The following is a 15,274-nucleotide window of genomic DNA, read 5'->3' on the forward strand; positions in this document are numbered from 1 at the left end:
TCCCCCTCCTCCCATGTACTAGCCTCCCCTCCCCCTCCTCCCATGTACTAGCCTCCCCTCCCCCTCCTCCCATGTACTAGCCTCCCCTCCCCCTCCTCCCATGTACTAGCCTCCCCTCCCCCTCCTCCCATGTACTAGCCTCCCCCTCCCCCTCCCCCTCCTCCCATGTACTAGCCTCCCCTCCCCCTCCTCCCATGTACTAGCCTCCCCTCCCCCTCCCCCTCCTCCCATGTACTAGCCCCCCCTCCCCCTCCCCCCATGTACTAGCCTCCCCTCCCCCTCCTCCCATGTACTAGCCTCCCCTCCCCCTCCCCCTCCTCCCATGTACTAGCCTCCCCTCCCCCTCCCCCCATGTACTAGCCTCCCCTCCCCCTCCCCCTCCTCCCATGTACTAGCCTCCCCTCCCCCTCCCCCTCCCCCCATGTACTAGCCTCCCCTCCCCCTCCCCCCATGTACTAGCCTCCCCTCCCCCTCCCCCTCCTCCCATGTACTAGCCTCCCCTCCCCCTCCTCCCATGTACTAGCCCCCCTCCCTTCCACATACCATGGTCGCCTTTCCCCCGTCCCATATACACACCTCCACATCCCCTCCTCCCATGGATTAATCTGATGTGTCCTTTGGTCACAATCCTCGTCTGGTGGGGCTGAATTAATGCAAAATGAGTGACTGAATGGCAGGGTGCTGGTTTGCTCTGGTGATATCCATCTCCTCGATGAAGACACACACACAAGAAAACCAATCACGGTGAAAACGGTAGAAATTTCAACAAGTTTTAAAAAAATCATTGTGAAATCTTTTGATTACCATACTTCAGTTTATATTTGGACCATAAAATACGTATATAGTAAATACTGTAAAAACTCCATGGTAGTTTGGTATTTCACTTTTTTTTTTGATCTTACAGAGACTTTTTATGCAAGGTGTTTGTAACCCCTGAGCAGCAGAGTATTCACTGTTCAGTCCACGTGGCATCTCATGTAACGCACAGGTCACTCCGTAGAACTCCCGTGTGTGTCCTGAACATTTTGTATGCCACGCTCTCGGTGTAATGGAAAGTCCATAATATTCCACTCCGATCCGTTTTGAGCTCGATGTGTAATAGCTTATTGGATCTGGGGAGCTTGCTGTGCAGTGCCCGTTTCTGACACATCAGAGGGTGCTACATTGAACTGATTTCACAGTGCGCGAACTGCTCTGCAGGGCATAAATACAGGGCCTTCTTTTTTTATTCAGCCCTGAGAGCTGCACAGGCAACGTACAGCTCACTCGACGTCTCTCTTGATGAACTGTGCAAAGCTAGTTCTCGACGTTTCTTTATCCCGATGTACTGTTCAGTCCACGGATCTCTTTACTGGTCAAATTGCAGAAAAATCCACACAGAGCATTAGCCAGCACTGCAGAGCAGATGCCTGAGAGTGTTTGTGTTGCAAGATAAAAGGATGTTAGACAGGGTCGTGGTGGATTAACTGGCAGGTGCTGTCTGAGAAGGTTTAAGAGCTTTCTTTTTGAGGGGCGGGGGGAGGGGGGAGGATTGAGTTAATAAGAGCTAGCAGTCTGGTTTGAGTTTGTGCAGAGAGTTGTCTTGTTTGGTCAGGGTGTTCAGGGTCTTTTTAATGCGGAGAGCAGTCAGCCTGGCAGTTGGATTCTGGTACCAGGATTCCTTCATCAGTTTGGCAAGATGGGACAGGCTCTAAAGAAAACAGAAAATTCAAACATGAGCTCATGGACAGAAAAAAGGGGCAGAAAAATGACCAGTAAACTGCCTTTGACGGTTGCGAGAGAGAATTCAGAAGTCTACTCTACCGGGCCACCTAATGGCCAGAACCTGCAACTGCACTGTGACAGTTGACATAGCAATTTACAATAAAAGGAAGACTTGCATTTATATAGCACCTTTCACGACCTCAGGACTTCCCAGAGCGCTTTACGGCCAATGAAGTACTTCTGAAGTGTAGTCACTGTCGTAATGTAGGGAAACGCGGCAGCCAATTTGCGCACAGCAAGATCCCACAATCGGCAATGAGATAAATGACCAGATCATTTGTTGTTTTAGGTGTCGGTTGGTAGAGGTTGACGCAAAAAAATTTGGCAACAAGAAGTAAGGTTTGTGGACATAAAGGGCTCGATTTTCAAACCGAGCCGGAAAGGGGGCGGGGGGGGTCAAATTGAGGACGGGAAACCCATTAGTACAGGTTTTCCGGACTTCCTTACGATTTTGAGCTAAGGACGTCTTTTTTTTTGTCGGTTTCCCATCCGACTGACCGGTCTGATTGACAGACTGATCTCAGTCGGACAGAAGAGCAGCCAGGGAGAGGATGTCTGCAGGTAAATCTGCAGGTAAGTCTTTGTTTGTATGGATGGGGGGGCGGGGGCACAGTTGGGTACAGGGGGCATAGGTCGGCACTGGGGTCATGAGTCATGGGGGAGGGATCGGGGGTCAGTTGCGGGGGTCCGAGAACGTTGGGGGGAGGATCGGGGGCCGGGGTGGGAGGATCGGGGTCGGAGGATCGGAGTGGGGGAGGATCGGGATCGGGGGGTCGTGGGTGGGAGGCTCAGGGTCGGGGGAGGGAGGATCGGGGTCAGGGGTCAGTCATGGGAGGATCGGGGTCGGGGGTCGGAGGATCAGAGTGGGGGGCAGGATCGGGGTCGGGGATCGTGGGTCCGCGATCGGGCGGGGGTCCGCAATCGGGGGGGGAGGGGGGGTCCGCGATCGTTGGGGGGTTGGTACAGGTAGGCTTGTTGGGCCTGGGGGAAGCACTGCTGCTTCTCCGGGCCCACAAGCTTTGCCTTTCTGGGCACCTACCTGTTAGTCTCGGGCCTTCTCGCCTCCTTTCATGAGGCGTAAAACAGAAGGCCCGGGAATCCCAGCCCCCCCGGGGTTGAAATCAGGAAGTCCAGAAAAATGGAGGCCCGAAGCCTCCTTGAAAGGTTTAAAGGTCCGCCCTGCCTCCTGGGAGCGGGTTGGTCGCCCGCTCTGGTGAAAACCGGAAATGGGCGGGTCTGAAATGGTGGCAATTTTTAATACCCTCCCACCCCCAACCCACCCGGTTTTCACTTTTAAAATTGTGCCCAAAGAGTATTCCCAAGGTAAGAGTTTTAATAATATGTAGATAATTAATTCATACTCCAATAAATAGTTCATTGTGTGGGCGTGTTGAGGATGGGTTCGTGGAGTTGCTGCAGTTATACTGGGTGCACAATTGAGGAGCCTCACTCCTAAGTTATTGTCACTGGCTTTTTCTTTCGCTTACACATGCACAACTCACCGTTTTTTCTCCACTTTAAAACGTGCTGGTGAGATCGCTACACATCGTGAGCAGAGCCAGTGTTCCACCCAGTAAGGACTTGGGTTTGATTCCCAGTCTGTGCTGGCTTAGATAACCTCAACTAGAACAGCAACAGGGCTGCTACCATTGGTCTAAGCACTCTTTGGATCATCGCGTGGACACTGGTGAAAACGGGCTCCGAGGCGGGGCCCTCCAGGGTCGAATAGCCAGCCGCTACTCACTGTCATGGCTCACGCATGTAGAATGGCCAGTTGAATGAGGTATGGAAGGAAAGGCAGCTGGCGCCCATGGAATCAACAACAACAACCTGCATTTATATAGCGCCTTTAACATAATGGAACATCCCAAGGTGCTTTGCAAGAGCGTTATCAGACAAAATTTGACACCGAGCCACATAAGGAGATATTAGGACAGGTGACCAAAAGCTTGGTCAAAGAGGTAGGTTTTAAGGAGTGTCTTAAAGCAGAAGAGAGAGGTAGAGAGCAGAGAGGTTGAGGGAGGGAATTCCAGAGCTTAGGGCCTGGGCAGCTGAAGGCACGGCCGCCAATGGTGGAGCGATTAAAATTGGGGATGTACAAGAGGCCAGAATTGGAGGAGCGCAGAGATCTCGGAGGGTTGTAGGGCTGGAGGAGGTTACAGAGATAGGGAGGGGGGAGGCCATGGAGGGATTTGAAAATAAGGATGAGAATTTTAAAATCGAGGCATTGCCGGACCGGGAGCCAATGTAAATCAGCGAACACAGGGGGTGATGGGTGAACGGGACTTGGTGCGAGTTAGGATACGGGCAGCAGAGTTTTGGATGAGCTCAAGTTTACGGAGGGTGGAAGTTGGGAAGCCGGCCAGGAGACCATTGGAATAGTCCAGTCAGGAGGTAACAAAAGCATGGATGAGGGTTTCAGCAGCAGATGAGCTGGGGCAACAAGGAGTTCAGGAAAGGAGGAGATGGAATTGGAGAGGAAAGCAAATATAAAAGTGCTGAGGTGCCTTCTCTGTGGTATCTGAGGGGGGAAGTGGCACGATTTGAGGCTGGAACAGCTAGGGGGAGCCAGCTCTGAAACTTCCAGTTCAGAGTTAGCTTGTCCATTGACCAGAAAAGCCAATGTTGACATAGAGGTGATTAATGATACATTTTTTGTTTTGCATTATTATTTTAATTTGGTGTCAGCCATGGTTCAGTGGTAGCACTCGCGCCTATGATTTCAAAAAGTACTTCATTGGCTGTAAAGCGCTTTGGGACGTCCTGAGGCCGTGAAAGGCGCTATATAAATGCAAGTTCTTTTAATTTGCGAATAAACTTTTCAATGAAAAAAGACAATGGGGGTGATTTTAAACCCCAAGAACGGGTGGGAGTTGAAAATAGTTGTTTTTTTGGGTCGTGACCCCAAAATTTTCGGACTTGGCGTTCCCAGTGGGAAGCCTGTACTTTTCCACGCTGGTGTTAAACCCGGAAATAAAGCCAGGTAGCAGTTGCGACCCAAAAAACAACTGTTCTTGGGGTTTAAAATCACCCCCAATGTGTGCGGTCAGTGACACAGTGATGTCAGTGCGTCACCAATTGTGTCATTGCAGACTTCTGTTTGCAAGCTGAACTTTACCATGACAACAAGGCCCCTTTAAAACAGGGAATACAGAAATAAACAGGTGCATACCGGATCGGCAAACCATCTGTTGGGAATGTTAGGTCTCTGCTGATCAGTGCAGACAACTTTCCTCATGTCCTCGAAGCTGGGATCAGTGGGAACCAGATCATAAAATGGAGGCTTGTAGTCTTCTGTAATTCCTGTATTCGATGCAAGGAACAATTAGAGTGGTTTTAATCATCATCTGAAAACTAATCTCTGCTCTCATCCTGTGAATGATTAGTTGGATCAGTAATGCTCAGCAAATCTGCCAGTCATGAATTCAGTAGCAAATCAAGTTACACAAAACTACTGTACAGAAACACTTCATTAAATGCAGTAACCCTCACAATAGCACTTTAACAAAGACTTGCATTTAGACAGTGCCTTTGATGACCTCAGGTCGTCTCAAAGCGATGTATTCTTTTTAAGTGTTGCATTGTGGGAAACGCGGCAGCCAATTTGCACACAGCAAGATCCCACAAATATTGACCAGATCATCTGTTTTTAGTGGTGTTGGTTGTGGGATGAATACCGACCAGGACACCGGGGAGAACTCCCCTGCTCTTCTTCGAAATAGTGCCATGGGATCTTTTACGTCCACCCGAGAGGGCAGACGGGGCCTCGGTTTAACATCTCATCCGAAAGACTCAGAGACGACAGTGCTACCAACTGAGCCATGGCTGTTGTACCACAGCCCCCATCATTATGTTTCCTCGTGTACCACCATCTCTGTGAAACACAGCTCTCACAGATACACCACATCCTCTGTGCTGAGTGAGCTGCTCGCCTGCCAAGAGTTAGCTTGTCTCAGTTGATAGCGCCTTCCACCTCTGAGTGTGAGCCCCTCCCCACGGCTTGAACCCACATAATCTAGGCCGACTTTCCATTGCAGCACTGAGGGAGTGCTGCGTTGTCAGAGGTGCCGTCATTCAGCTGATACATTGAACTGAGGCCCTGTCTGCATGGTTCAGGTGGATGTTAAAAATCCCAAGGTACTATCTGTAAAAGATCAGGGAGTTCTTGTCAGCTAGTCCAGTCAACATTCTACCCTCGAGCAACAAAACATATTAGCCGGGTCAATTATCTCTGTTTTGGGACCTTGCTGTGTGCAAAATGGCTGCCATCAATATTCACAGCAATTCATCGTCTGCAAAATGCTTTGAGATGTTTCAGATAAGGCACTGTATAAACACAAATCTTTTCTTTTTATTCCTCAGGTAGAACAGCAGCAGAGATGCTCCAAGCGGCCACCATGTTTCTGGTCTGGCCAGAGTTCCTGCTCTTGTTTGCTGGCCGTGAGCAGGCTCCGGCTGAGCAGCGATGCCCCCCTCCCCCACGGTTGAATATCCCGCTGGCGCTCACCGTCCTGCCTGCCCCTTGAGTGAGTCACCCCAAAAAAATCCAACCAAAAACACATTGCAAAGGTTCCCAGGAACCAAGTCTGACAGAAAAAAAATCCATCCACAGGGAATTTATATCAGGAAACTATCATAGGAAGATAGAAACAGGAGTAGGCCATTTAACCTCTCGAGCCTGTTCCGCCATTCAATGGGATCATGGTTGATCTGTGACCTAACTCCATATACCCGCCTTAGCCCCATATCCCTCAATACCTTTGGTTAACAAAAATCTATCAATCTCAGATTTAAAATTAACAATTGAGCATCAACTGCCGTTTGTGGAAGAGAGTTCCAAACTTCTACCACCCTTTGCGTGGAGAAGTGTTTCCTAACTTCACTCCTGAAAGTCCTGGCTCTAATTTTTAGGATATGTCCCCTAGTCCTAGACTCCCCAACCAGCGGAAGTAGTTTCTCTCTATCTACCCTATCAGTTCCCCTTAATATCTTGAAAACATTGATCAAATCACCCCTTAATCTTCTAAATTCCAGGGAATACAACCCTAGTTTGTGTAATCTCGCCTCATAATTTAACCCTTGGAGTCCAGGTATCATTCTGGTAAATCTTTGCTGCACCCCCTCCAAGGCCAATATAGCCTTCCTAAGGTACGGTACCCAGAACTGGACACAGTACTCCAGGTGTGGTCTAACCAGGGATCTATGTTTGCCCCCCCACCATTTCATTCAGTCTGATAAGCTGTTGTAGCTTCAATACCCTCCCAACAACTCACTGTCCATGCTCGCACATGAAGAATGGTCATTTGGATGAGGGACCAGAGGCCTCCTAGCACAACAGGTACGGAGAACACATGTAGGAGTTTGCTCCCCTCCTTCTTCTATACTGGTAGGTGCCCAACTGTGTTTGGCCTGAGACTTAACCCCCAGTGTCACTTATACCAGGGCTGATCCAGGTCGAGTCATTTGTTAGATTCGCCTGCCAAAAATTGGATTTCAGGACTTTACACAGGATGTCGAATTGATGTGACACGCCTACCAAAGCACCTTGATTCATCTGACCTTTGCTCCCTTGCACAATTGCCCCCGGTAACTCATCCAAGCCGGTTCCCTCAACGATTTCATCATCACTTACCACTTGAACCAAATTATTAAAAGCAAATCAACACAAAGGTGGCAATAAGCCAAAGGCTGTTAAAGAGATTCCTGCAGTCTTTTGGCAGCAGGCTCCCTTGTGTGACATTTTCCAGTGTCCTTTGCAAAAAGCTAAGCACAGAGTGCCCCCTAATGGCTCACTTGGTAAACGCACTGCTCCGCGTGGGACTGAACCACATCGACCCACAGGTCAGTTGCTGATCCAGCCTCTGGTGTTAGCTTATCTGCAGCAAGGGCGGCAGGAGGGGCGGGGGTTTTCTGCCGTTGGCCTCCATGCCCTTGGCCTGGGAAGGTTAGAATTTAGCTGAGGGTTCCTGCTCCTGGTCACTAGCTGGTGTCCCTTGCTGGAAACTGCGTCAGTGTGAGTGTCAAGTGAAGACGCAAAATTCAGGCTTTCTTGTCTCCATTTGTAGAGCAAATCTTTCTGCACTCTAATACCGAGTACAACAGTTTTAAAGAGCATTATTTTCGAAGGTGATAATGAATTGTTGAAGTGTGATAGTGTAACCTGTTTTTCCCCTCCAAAATGAACTTTATTGATTGTTTGAGCAAATATATACAAACACGGTCTAGATCGAAGAGTTTTGCACAGTAGTTGTTCTGATCTGGAATTCACTGCCTGAAAGGGCGGTGGAAGCAGATTTAATCGTAACTTTCAAAAGGGAATTAGATAAATACTTGAAGGGGAAAAATTTACAGGGTCATGGGGAAAGAGCAGGGGGGAGTGGGACTCTTTGGATAGTTCTTTCAAAGAGCCGGCACAGGCACGATGGGCCGAATGGCCTCCTTCTGTGCTGGATGTTTCTATGATTCTACGATTCTAGTATAAAGTCATGTCATAATGCACTTCTTGAGATAGATCATTTCAGTCTAATGAACTTATAAATGTCCCCTGCTCTCTTTACAGGAGTCAGTCCATCAATGTGAATGGGAGCAGCACTGAGTGTCACTACTCATGCTAAGAACCAGGCCAGAAGTGAGCATTTTGAGATTGACAAAAATGAGGAGCATGAGGCATAGCATATAAGAGCAGGGAGGTTATGCTGGAACTGTATAAAACATTGGTTAGGCCGCAGCTTGAGTACTGTGTACAGTTCTGGTCACCACATTAAAGGAAAGATGTGATTGCACTAGAGAGGGTGCAGAGGAGATTTACGAGGATACTGCCAGGACTGGAGAATTTTAGCTATGAGGAAAGATTGGATAGGCTGGGGTTGTTTTCTTTGGAACAGAGGAGGCTGAGGGGAGATTTAATTGAGGTGTATAAAATTATGAGGGGCCTAGATAGAGTGGATAGGAAGGACCTAGTTCCCTTAGCAAAGAGGTCAATAACCAGAGGGCATAGATTTAAAGTAATTGGTAGAAGGATTAGAGGGGAGCTGAGGAGAAATTCTTTCACCCAGAGGGTGGTGAGGGTCTGGAACTCACTGCCTGAAAGGGTGGTAGAGGCAGAAACTCTCAACTCATTTAAAAACTACCTGGTTGTGCACCTGAAGTGCTGTAACCTACAGGGCTACAGACCAAGTGCTGGAAAGTGGGATTAGGCTGGGTGGCTCATTTTCGGCCGGCGTAGACACGATGGGCCGAATGGCCGCCTCCTGTGCCGTAACTTTCTATCATTCTATGAGAGAGTGCTGGATGTTGTGCAGCACAGCAGTGAAGGATGGGCAGACGAGAGTGGGGGGCTTGTCAGGGGCCCAGCTGGTGCAGGGCGGAAAGCCATGGCAATGGTTGCCCCTGCTTGCATTTGTTAGGGCTGGACTGCTCAATCTGCCCGCATTCCAACAAAGGCCGATTGAACACGTGGACAAGTCTCCCGACTGTATACCTGAGGTACTGGAAAGATGGGCGATGGCTTATCTGGAGTTTGCTATTGGTGAGGCACCAAGACTAATCACAAGCCACAGGCATGAAGCCCATCTAAAAAAGTTAACAAGCATCTGATAGGGAGGCATTCCGGGAGTAGCTCACAGATTCTCACTCTTTTGTCCTCTGGCAGATGAGTGGGCCTCCTCTCACGAGGCCCTCCAGCAGTGGCCTACAAGCACAGGCTCAGGAGCAGCTGAGTGACGGAGCAGTGTGACAAAAAGTTGAAGTGCCTCTGTCTTGCTTTAGTTTTGTAGAGGTCCCTTTTAATTCAGTCACCAGTTTTATTCTTGTCCTAAGCTAAACTTGATACAAATATTGTAAGTCTCATCGGTCGTCTGCAAAGCTTTCGAACAAACACAGGCCAGCCAGTTTGTTCAGTTAACAAGGCCATAAAAAATACAAACAAAGCACTGGGGTTCATTTCTAAAGGGATAGAATTGAAAAGCAGGGAAGTTATGTTGAACTTGTATCGAACCTTGGTTTGACCACACTTGGAGTATTGTGCACAGTTCTGGTCTCCATATTATAAAAAGGATATAGAGGCACTGGAGAAGGTGCAAAAAAGATTCACAAGGGTGACACCAGAACTGAGAGGATATACTTATCAGGAAAAACTGAACAAGCTGGGGCTGAGGGGTGACCTGATAGAGGTCTTTAAGATTATGAAGGGTTTCGATAGGGTAGATGTAGAAGATGTTCAAAACTAGGAGTCATAAATATAAGATAGTCACTAATAAATTGAATAAATAATTCAGGAGAAACTTCTTTACCCAGAGAGTGGTGAGAATGTGGAACTTGCTCCCACAAGGAGTAGTTGAGGTGAATAGCATCGATGCATTTAAGGGGAAGCTGGATAAAGGAAGAAAGGAATAGAAGGAGCTGCTGATAGGGTTAGATGAAGTGGAGAGGGAGGAGGCTCGTGTGGAGAATAAACACCGGCATGGACCAGTTGGGCCGAATGGCCTGTTTCTGTGCTGTAAATACTATGTTATTCTATGTAGTTAGGTGTATGACAGTCAGTTATTTTCGAATGTGGTTGACAATCATTCAAGTCCAGAAAGTCCCGATAACTGTTTTCGGCGATATTTAAGGAGTTGTAGTTTGTTTGAATCTGAGTCAGTTTGGGACTCCCAAGACTTATAGTTCAAAATAGCACAGCTCTTGTGGTCGGAAGTAAGACAAGAAGAAAAGAAACACTCTGTATATAAAAGATATTTATAAAAGAATAGCTTAGAATTTATATTCCAATCTTTAATTGCTTTCTTTTAAAGGAGCTGGATAGAAGGATTTCTATGTTATATTACCAGTATTTATTCCCTTGTTCATTTTTTATTAACTAAATCCACTTAATAGTTTAAACTTAAAACGAGGCCCAATGATGTGATGCTCTACTATTTATCAGAAAGATATCCTCTCGAGGCATGAGATAATTCTGATAGCTTCAATAGCAAACAGGAAGGTTGTTCTGTTGACTATCTTGAGCTATCAAGGCCAGTGAAGATGTTCTCCAAGGGACTGGGAGTTGGGACTCATCGATGAGAGTGATTTAAGATATAGGAGCCAAAGAATCTAGGGTAAGAAGGGCAGAAAAGACCCAAAGACGTAGGAGTAAGCTTCAGGAAAACATAATCCAGGCTGACAATTCAGTGCCGTACAGAAGGAGTGCCACATTGTTGGAGGTGCCGTGTTTTGGATGAGACGTTAAATCAAGCCCCCGTCTGCCTGCTCGAGTGGGCGTATTCAAAGGAGAGCAAGGGAGAGCTCCCAATGTCCTGGCCAATATTCTTTTCTCAAGCAGCACCATTGAAAACAAATTATCTGGTCACTTTTTCTCATTGCTGTTTGTGGGAGCTTGCTGTGCGCAAATATGCTGCTGCGTTTCCTCCATTACAACAGTGACTGCACTTCAAAAGTACTTCATTGGCTGTGAAGCGCTTTGGGATGTCCTGAGGTCGTGAAAGGCGCTATATAAATGCAAGTTCTTTCTTCTATCACTCAGTGACGCAGAGGCATGCATTGTCCAATGGCAGCATTGCCCACAATATATTCGCATCTTACCTCTTTAAGAAGGCCTCCCATCCTGCAACCATAGTAACACCTCTACCTTTTCTTTTCCCATAGGGTGAGGGTGGTAGTTCCACCACCTGAGCAGTTCACAACAGGTGGCGTCACACAAACCATCTGCTGCAAGCACCAATACAGAGCCAAGCACCCCAGGGCATTTCGTGAGTTTGAGGGAAGAGGTCCAAGTGAAGTGCCAATCGAAAGTGAGGAGGAGCAAGTGGAAGTGGCAGCTGAAGAACACAAAGCAGCTGAGGGAGTGCTACATTGTCAGAGGTGCCGTCTTTCCGATGAAACGTTAAACCGAGTCCCCGTCTGCCCTCTCAAGTGGATGTAAAAGATACCTTGACACTATTGGAAGAAGAGCAGAGGAGTTCTCCCCAGTGTCCTGGTCAATATTTATCCCTCAACCAACACCTAAAATCTGATTATCTGGTCATTATCACATTGCTGTTTGTGGGACCTTGTTGTGCTCAAATTGGCTGCCACATTTCCTACATTACAACAGCGACTAAACTTCAGAAGTACTTTGTTGGCTGTAAAGTCCTGAGGTCGTGAAAGGCGCTATATAAATGCAAGTTCATTCTTTTTTGAGACTGCGTTGAGCACCTTACATAGGTTGTTGGAGATCGTGCAGCATCTCCAACCTCTCAGCGGTAGTGCATGAGGGATTTGCACAACTGTAGTGCACCGTGGAGCATGTGGCAACCTCACGGCCAACTGCAGGGGAGGTCTCTCGGACAGAGGGGCCAAATCCAAACAACTTGGTTCTCGCATGGACACCATGACTGAGGCTGTTGAGGCCTTAGGTTCCGTCTTAGAGGAGTTTGACAGGCTGGCAGGGGTGGGGGGGGGGGGTGGAAATCAGCTCGAAGGAAGCTTGATGATAGGCTATCACACTCCTCAGTGGTGCTGTGTGACCTTCTCTCACGCAGATCACTGATCGTCATGCTGGAGGGCCCAGTATTTGGAACAGGACAGCTGAAGGGACAGATAAGGCAGCTCCTTCTGCTGTTGTTCAGGGGTTTCCCAGATGGTCCTGATCCAGGACCACAGAGGATAGACTTGGTCTCCTAGCAGCCCTGTTTACTTCAGCCGTCAAAACATTCGGGCATCATGGGTGTTTCCAGGATATGGGACATTCAACTTTACATAATTATGTTTCTGTGATTAGACACCACTGAAACATTAATTGAATGGAAGTCCTTTCTATTTATATCAGCAATGTGCTTGATGTGAGGAACATATGATATCCACAGGAGTGCCCTCTACTGTGCCCTCTACTCTTGATAACCCAGCCTCCTGGTAAAGGTGCAGTGCCCTGTCAAGTTGTTGCTTTCTTTCCATGGGGAAAGTGTTGCCCCTTTAAAACATTGTGGTCTGTCACTTGCTTGGTGCTTGACGCATCTACGGATCTAGACGGGCAGATCAGGTCCCTGCGGTGGCTGAGAACAATCTAGTGGCGGAAAATCCTATTGCCGTAGTCCCTTTCGCAGCTACTAGAAGAGGAATCCCTGATATAGAAGTTGTTTGCAGGTCAGCCTGGGGCAGGTGGCATAGCTCAGTGACAGTCTCAGCTTATGAAGTGTAAATGGCAAAAAAAAACAGGTCTCCTCTGACACTACATGGAATTTTACAGCACAGAAACAGGCCATTCGGCCCAACTGGTCCATGCCGGTGTTTATGCTCCACACGAGTCACCTCCCACTCTACTTCATCTCACCCAATCACCATATCCTTCTATTCATTTCTCCCTCATGTGTTTATCTAGCTTCCCCTTAAATGCATCTACACTATTCCCCTCAACGACTCCTTGTGGTAGCAAGTTCCACATTCCCACCACCCTCTGGGTAAAGAAGTTTCTCCTGAATTTCTTGTTGGATTCATTAGTGACTATCTTATATTTATGGCCCCTAGTTTTGGACTCACTCGCAAGTGGAAATATCTTCTCCACATCTACCCTATCAAACCCTTTCATAATTTTAAAGACCTCTAACAGGTCACCTCTCAATCTTCTCTTTTCTAGAGAAAAGAGCCCCAGTCTGTTCAGTCTTTCCCAGGTAAGAGCGTTATAGTCTGTAAATGTGGGTCCTGAGGTAATGACAGGTGCAGACACAATAGCTCAGGTTCTATCACACCTGTGTTCAGTATCCCCTCATGAATTCATCTTCCTTATCTAAATTGTGGCATAATAGGAGTCCCCAAAGGAACTGCTATTCTTGACACTTGCAAAAGCTAAGTTGCAACTGCCAACAATTTCACTGTAGGAAAACTGTTGCCAAATAAAAGTCCAGCAATGCAAAAATTCAGCGTTCCATAGCATTACAAATTAACACACTAAGCAAAATGCAGTAAAAAAAAATGTTAAAAAAGCATGTGGGATCCTGGACTTTATAAATAGAGTACAAAGCAAGGACAAACCAAACCTTTATAAATCACTGGTTAGGCCTCAGCTTGAGAATTGTGTCCAATTCTGGGCACCACACTTTAGGAAGGATGTCAAGGCCTTGGAGAGGCTGCAGAGTAGATTTACTAGAATGGTACCAGGGATGAGGGACCTCAGTTATGCAGAGAGACTGGAGAAACTGGGATTGTTCTCCTTAGAACAGAGAAGGTTAAGGGGAGATTTAATTGAGGTGTTCAAAATTATGAGGGGTTTTGATAGAGTAAATAAGGAGAAACTGTTTCCACTGGCAGGAGGGTTGGTAACCAAAGGACACAGATTTAAGATAATTGGCAAAAGAGCCAGAGGGGAGATGAGGAGAGATTTTTTTACGCAGTGAGTTGTTATGATCTGGAATGCGCTGCCTGAAAGGGCGGTGGAAGCAGATTCAATAGTAACTTTCAAAAGGGAACTGGATAGATACTTGCAAAGGAAAAATTTGCAAGGCTTTGGGGAGAGAACAGGAGGAGTGGGATTAATTGGATAGCTCTTTCAAAGAGCCGGCACAGGCACGATGGGCCGAATGGCCTCTTTCTGTGCTGTATCATTCTATGACAATTGCTCAATGAAAAAAATAGATCAGATTTTATATACCAACTTTTGGAAGTGAGATCTAGCTTTAAGGAGCCTATGTCTACAGGCCAGATCCGTCGGGCAGTCGCGTGCCCATTTTATATGGGCGAGGTGTATGTCGGGGACGGGGGCGGGGGCAGGTACAGCTGGCCAGAGCAATGTGAATATCATTGTGCGAGCTGCTCGTTAAAGGAGGCTAACACTACATTCCTGTACTGCTTCCATGAGTCTGGCCGTTTTCTTTGCCGCAAAATTGGAGCGCACAGTCTGATTGCATGACCCCAGCGCGCCTGTAGTGAGGCTACATGCTGCCTGCAGAGCCTCGCCCAATAGGCTCTCAAGTGTTCATGCACTGGTATTGCCACCAGTGATTTCTCGGCTAATATCTGTATTCCTCACCAGTTGTCTGTTTCAAAATGGTTTACGCCTTGAGGAAAATCATTCTTGATCTTTCCCGTATTCGAATGACTGTCAATGATGGGAAGCTGTTCTGAAACAGAGCAACTATGGACTTCTCCTGTCCATACAGGAATCCCTGTGGCATTTGGGAGCCCTGTAACTATGGAGGGGTGGGGGTGGAGATGGGGGGAGTAATTTTAACCAAACCTGCCCGGCAGGAGGCTGATGGGTTTTACACCTTGCCCAATTTGACATCTCGCCCGATTTTACTCTCCGTTAACTACAACTCCAACCAAACGGGTTATGCTCTTTGTTAATTTGCGATCTGTTACCTTCGTTACTGTTAAGACGATTTGCGGAGGAAAAGTTCTTCTGGGGTCATTATGTTTTAGCGACAGCGTTACCGCAGGGAGAACACTTGCTCATGGTCACTATTTCTAATGAAATCAGAGATGCATTCTGAAAAAAAAGCAGGTCCACGATCTCACTCACTCAGAGGAAATGGACCAGCCC

The 15,274-nt window shown here is 47.5% G+C and overlaps 1 protein-coding gene across 4 annotated transcripts in view; it reads right to left on the reverse strand.

Moving 5' to 3' along the window:
* Nucleotides 1-756: 756 nt before the first annotated feature.
* LOC137307270 (activin receptor type-1-like) overlaps nt 757-15,274 on the reverse strand; it is a 96,620-nt gene continuing 82,102 nt past the window's right edge. For all 4 annotated transcript variants that reach the window (XM_067976711.1, XM_067976708.1, XM_067976709.1 and 1 more), the window contains 2 exons: nt 4,937-5,067; nt 757-1,690 (listed from right to left, as the gene is read on the reverse strand). In XM_067976711.1, the coding sequence (XP_067832812.1) occupies nt 1,547-1,690; nt 4,937-5,067 (275 nt within the window). In that variant the 3' untranslated portion in view covers nt 757-1,546. The remainder of the gene's footprint in view (nt 1,691-4,936; nt 5,068-15,274) is intronic.

This window comes from Heptranchias perlo, chromosome X (genome assembly GCF_035084215.1).
Source record: "Heptranchias perlo isolate sHepPer1 chromosome X, sHepPer1.hap1, whole genome shotgun sequence".
Taxonomy (NCBI): domain Eukaryota; kingdom Metazoa; phylum Chordata; class Chondrichthyes; order Hexanchiformes; family Hexanchidae; genus Heptranchias; species Heptranchias perlo.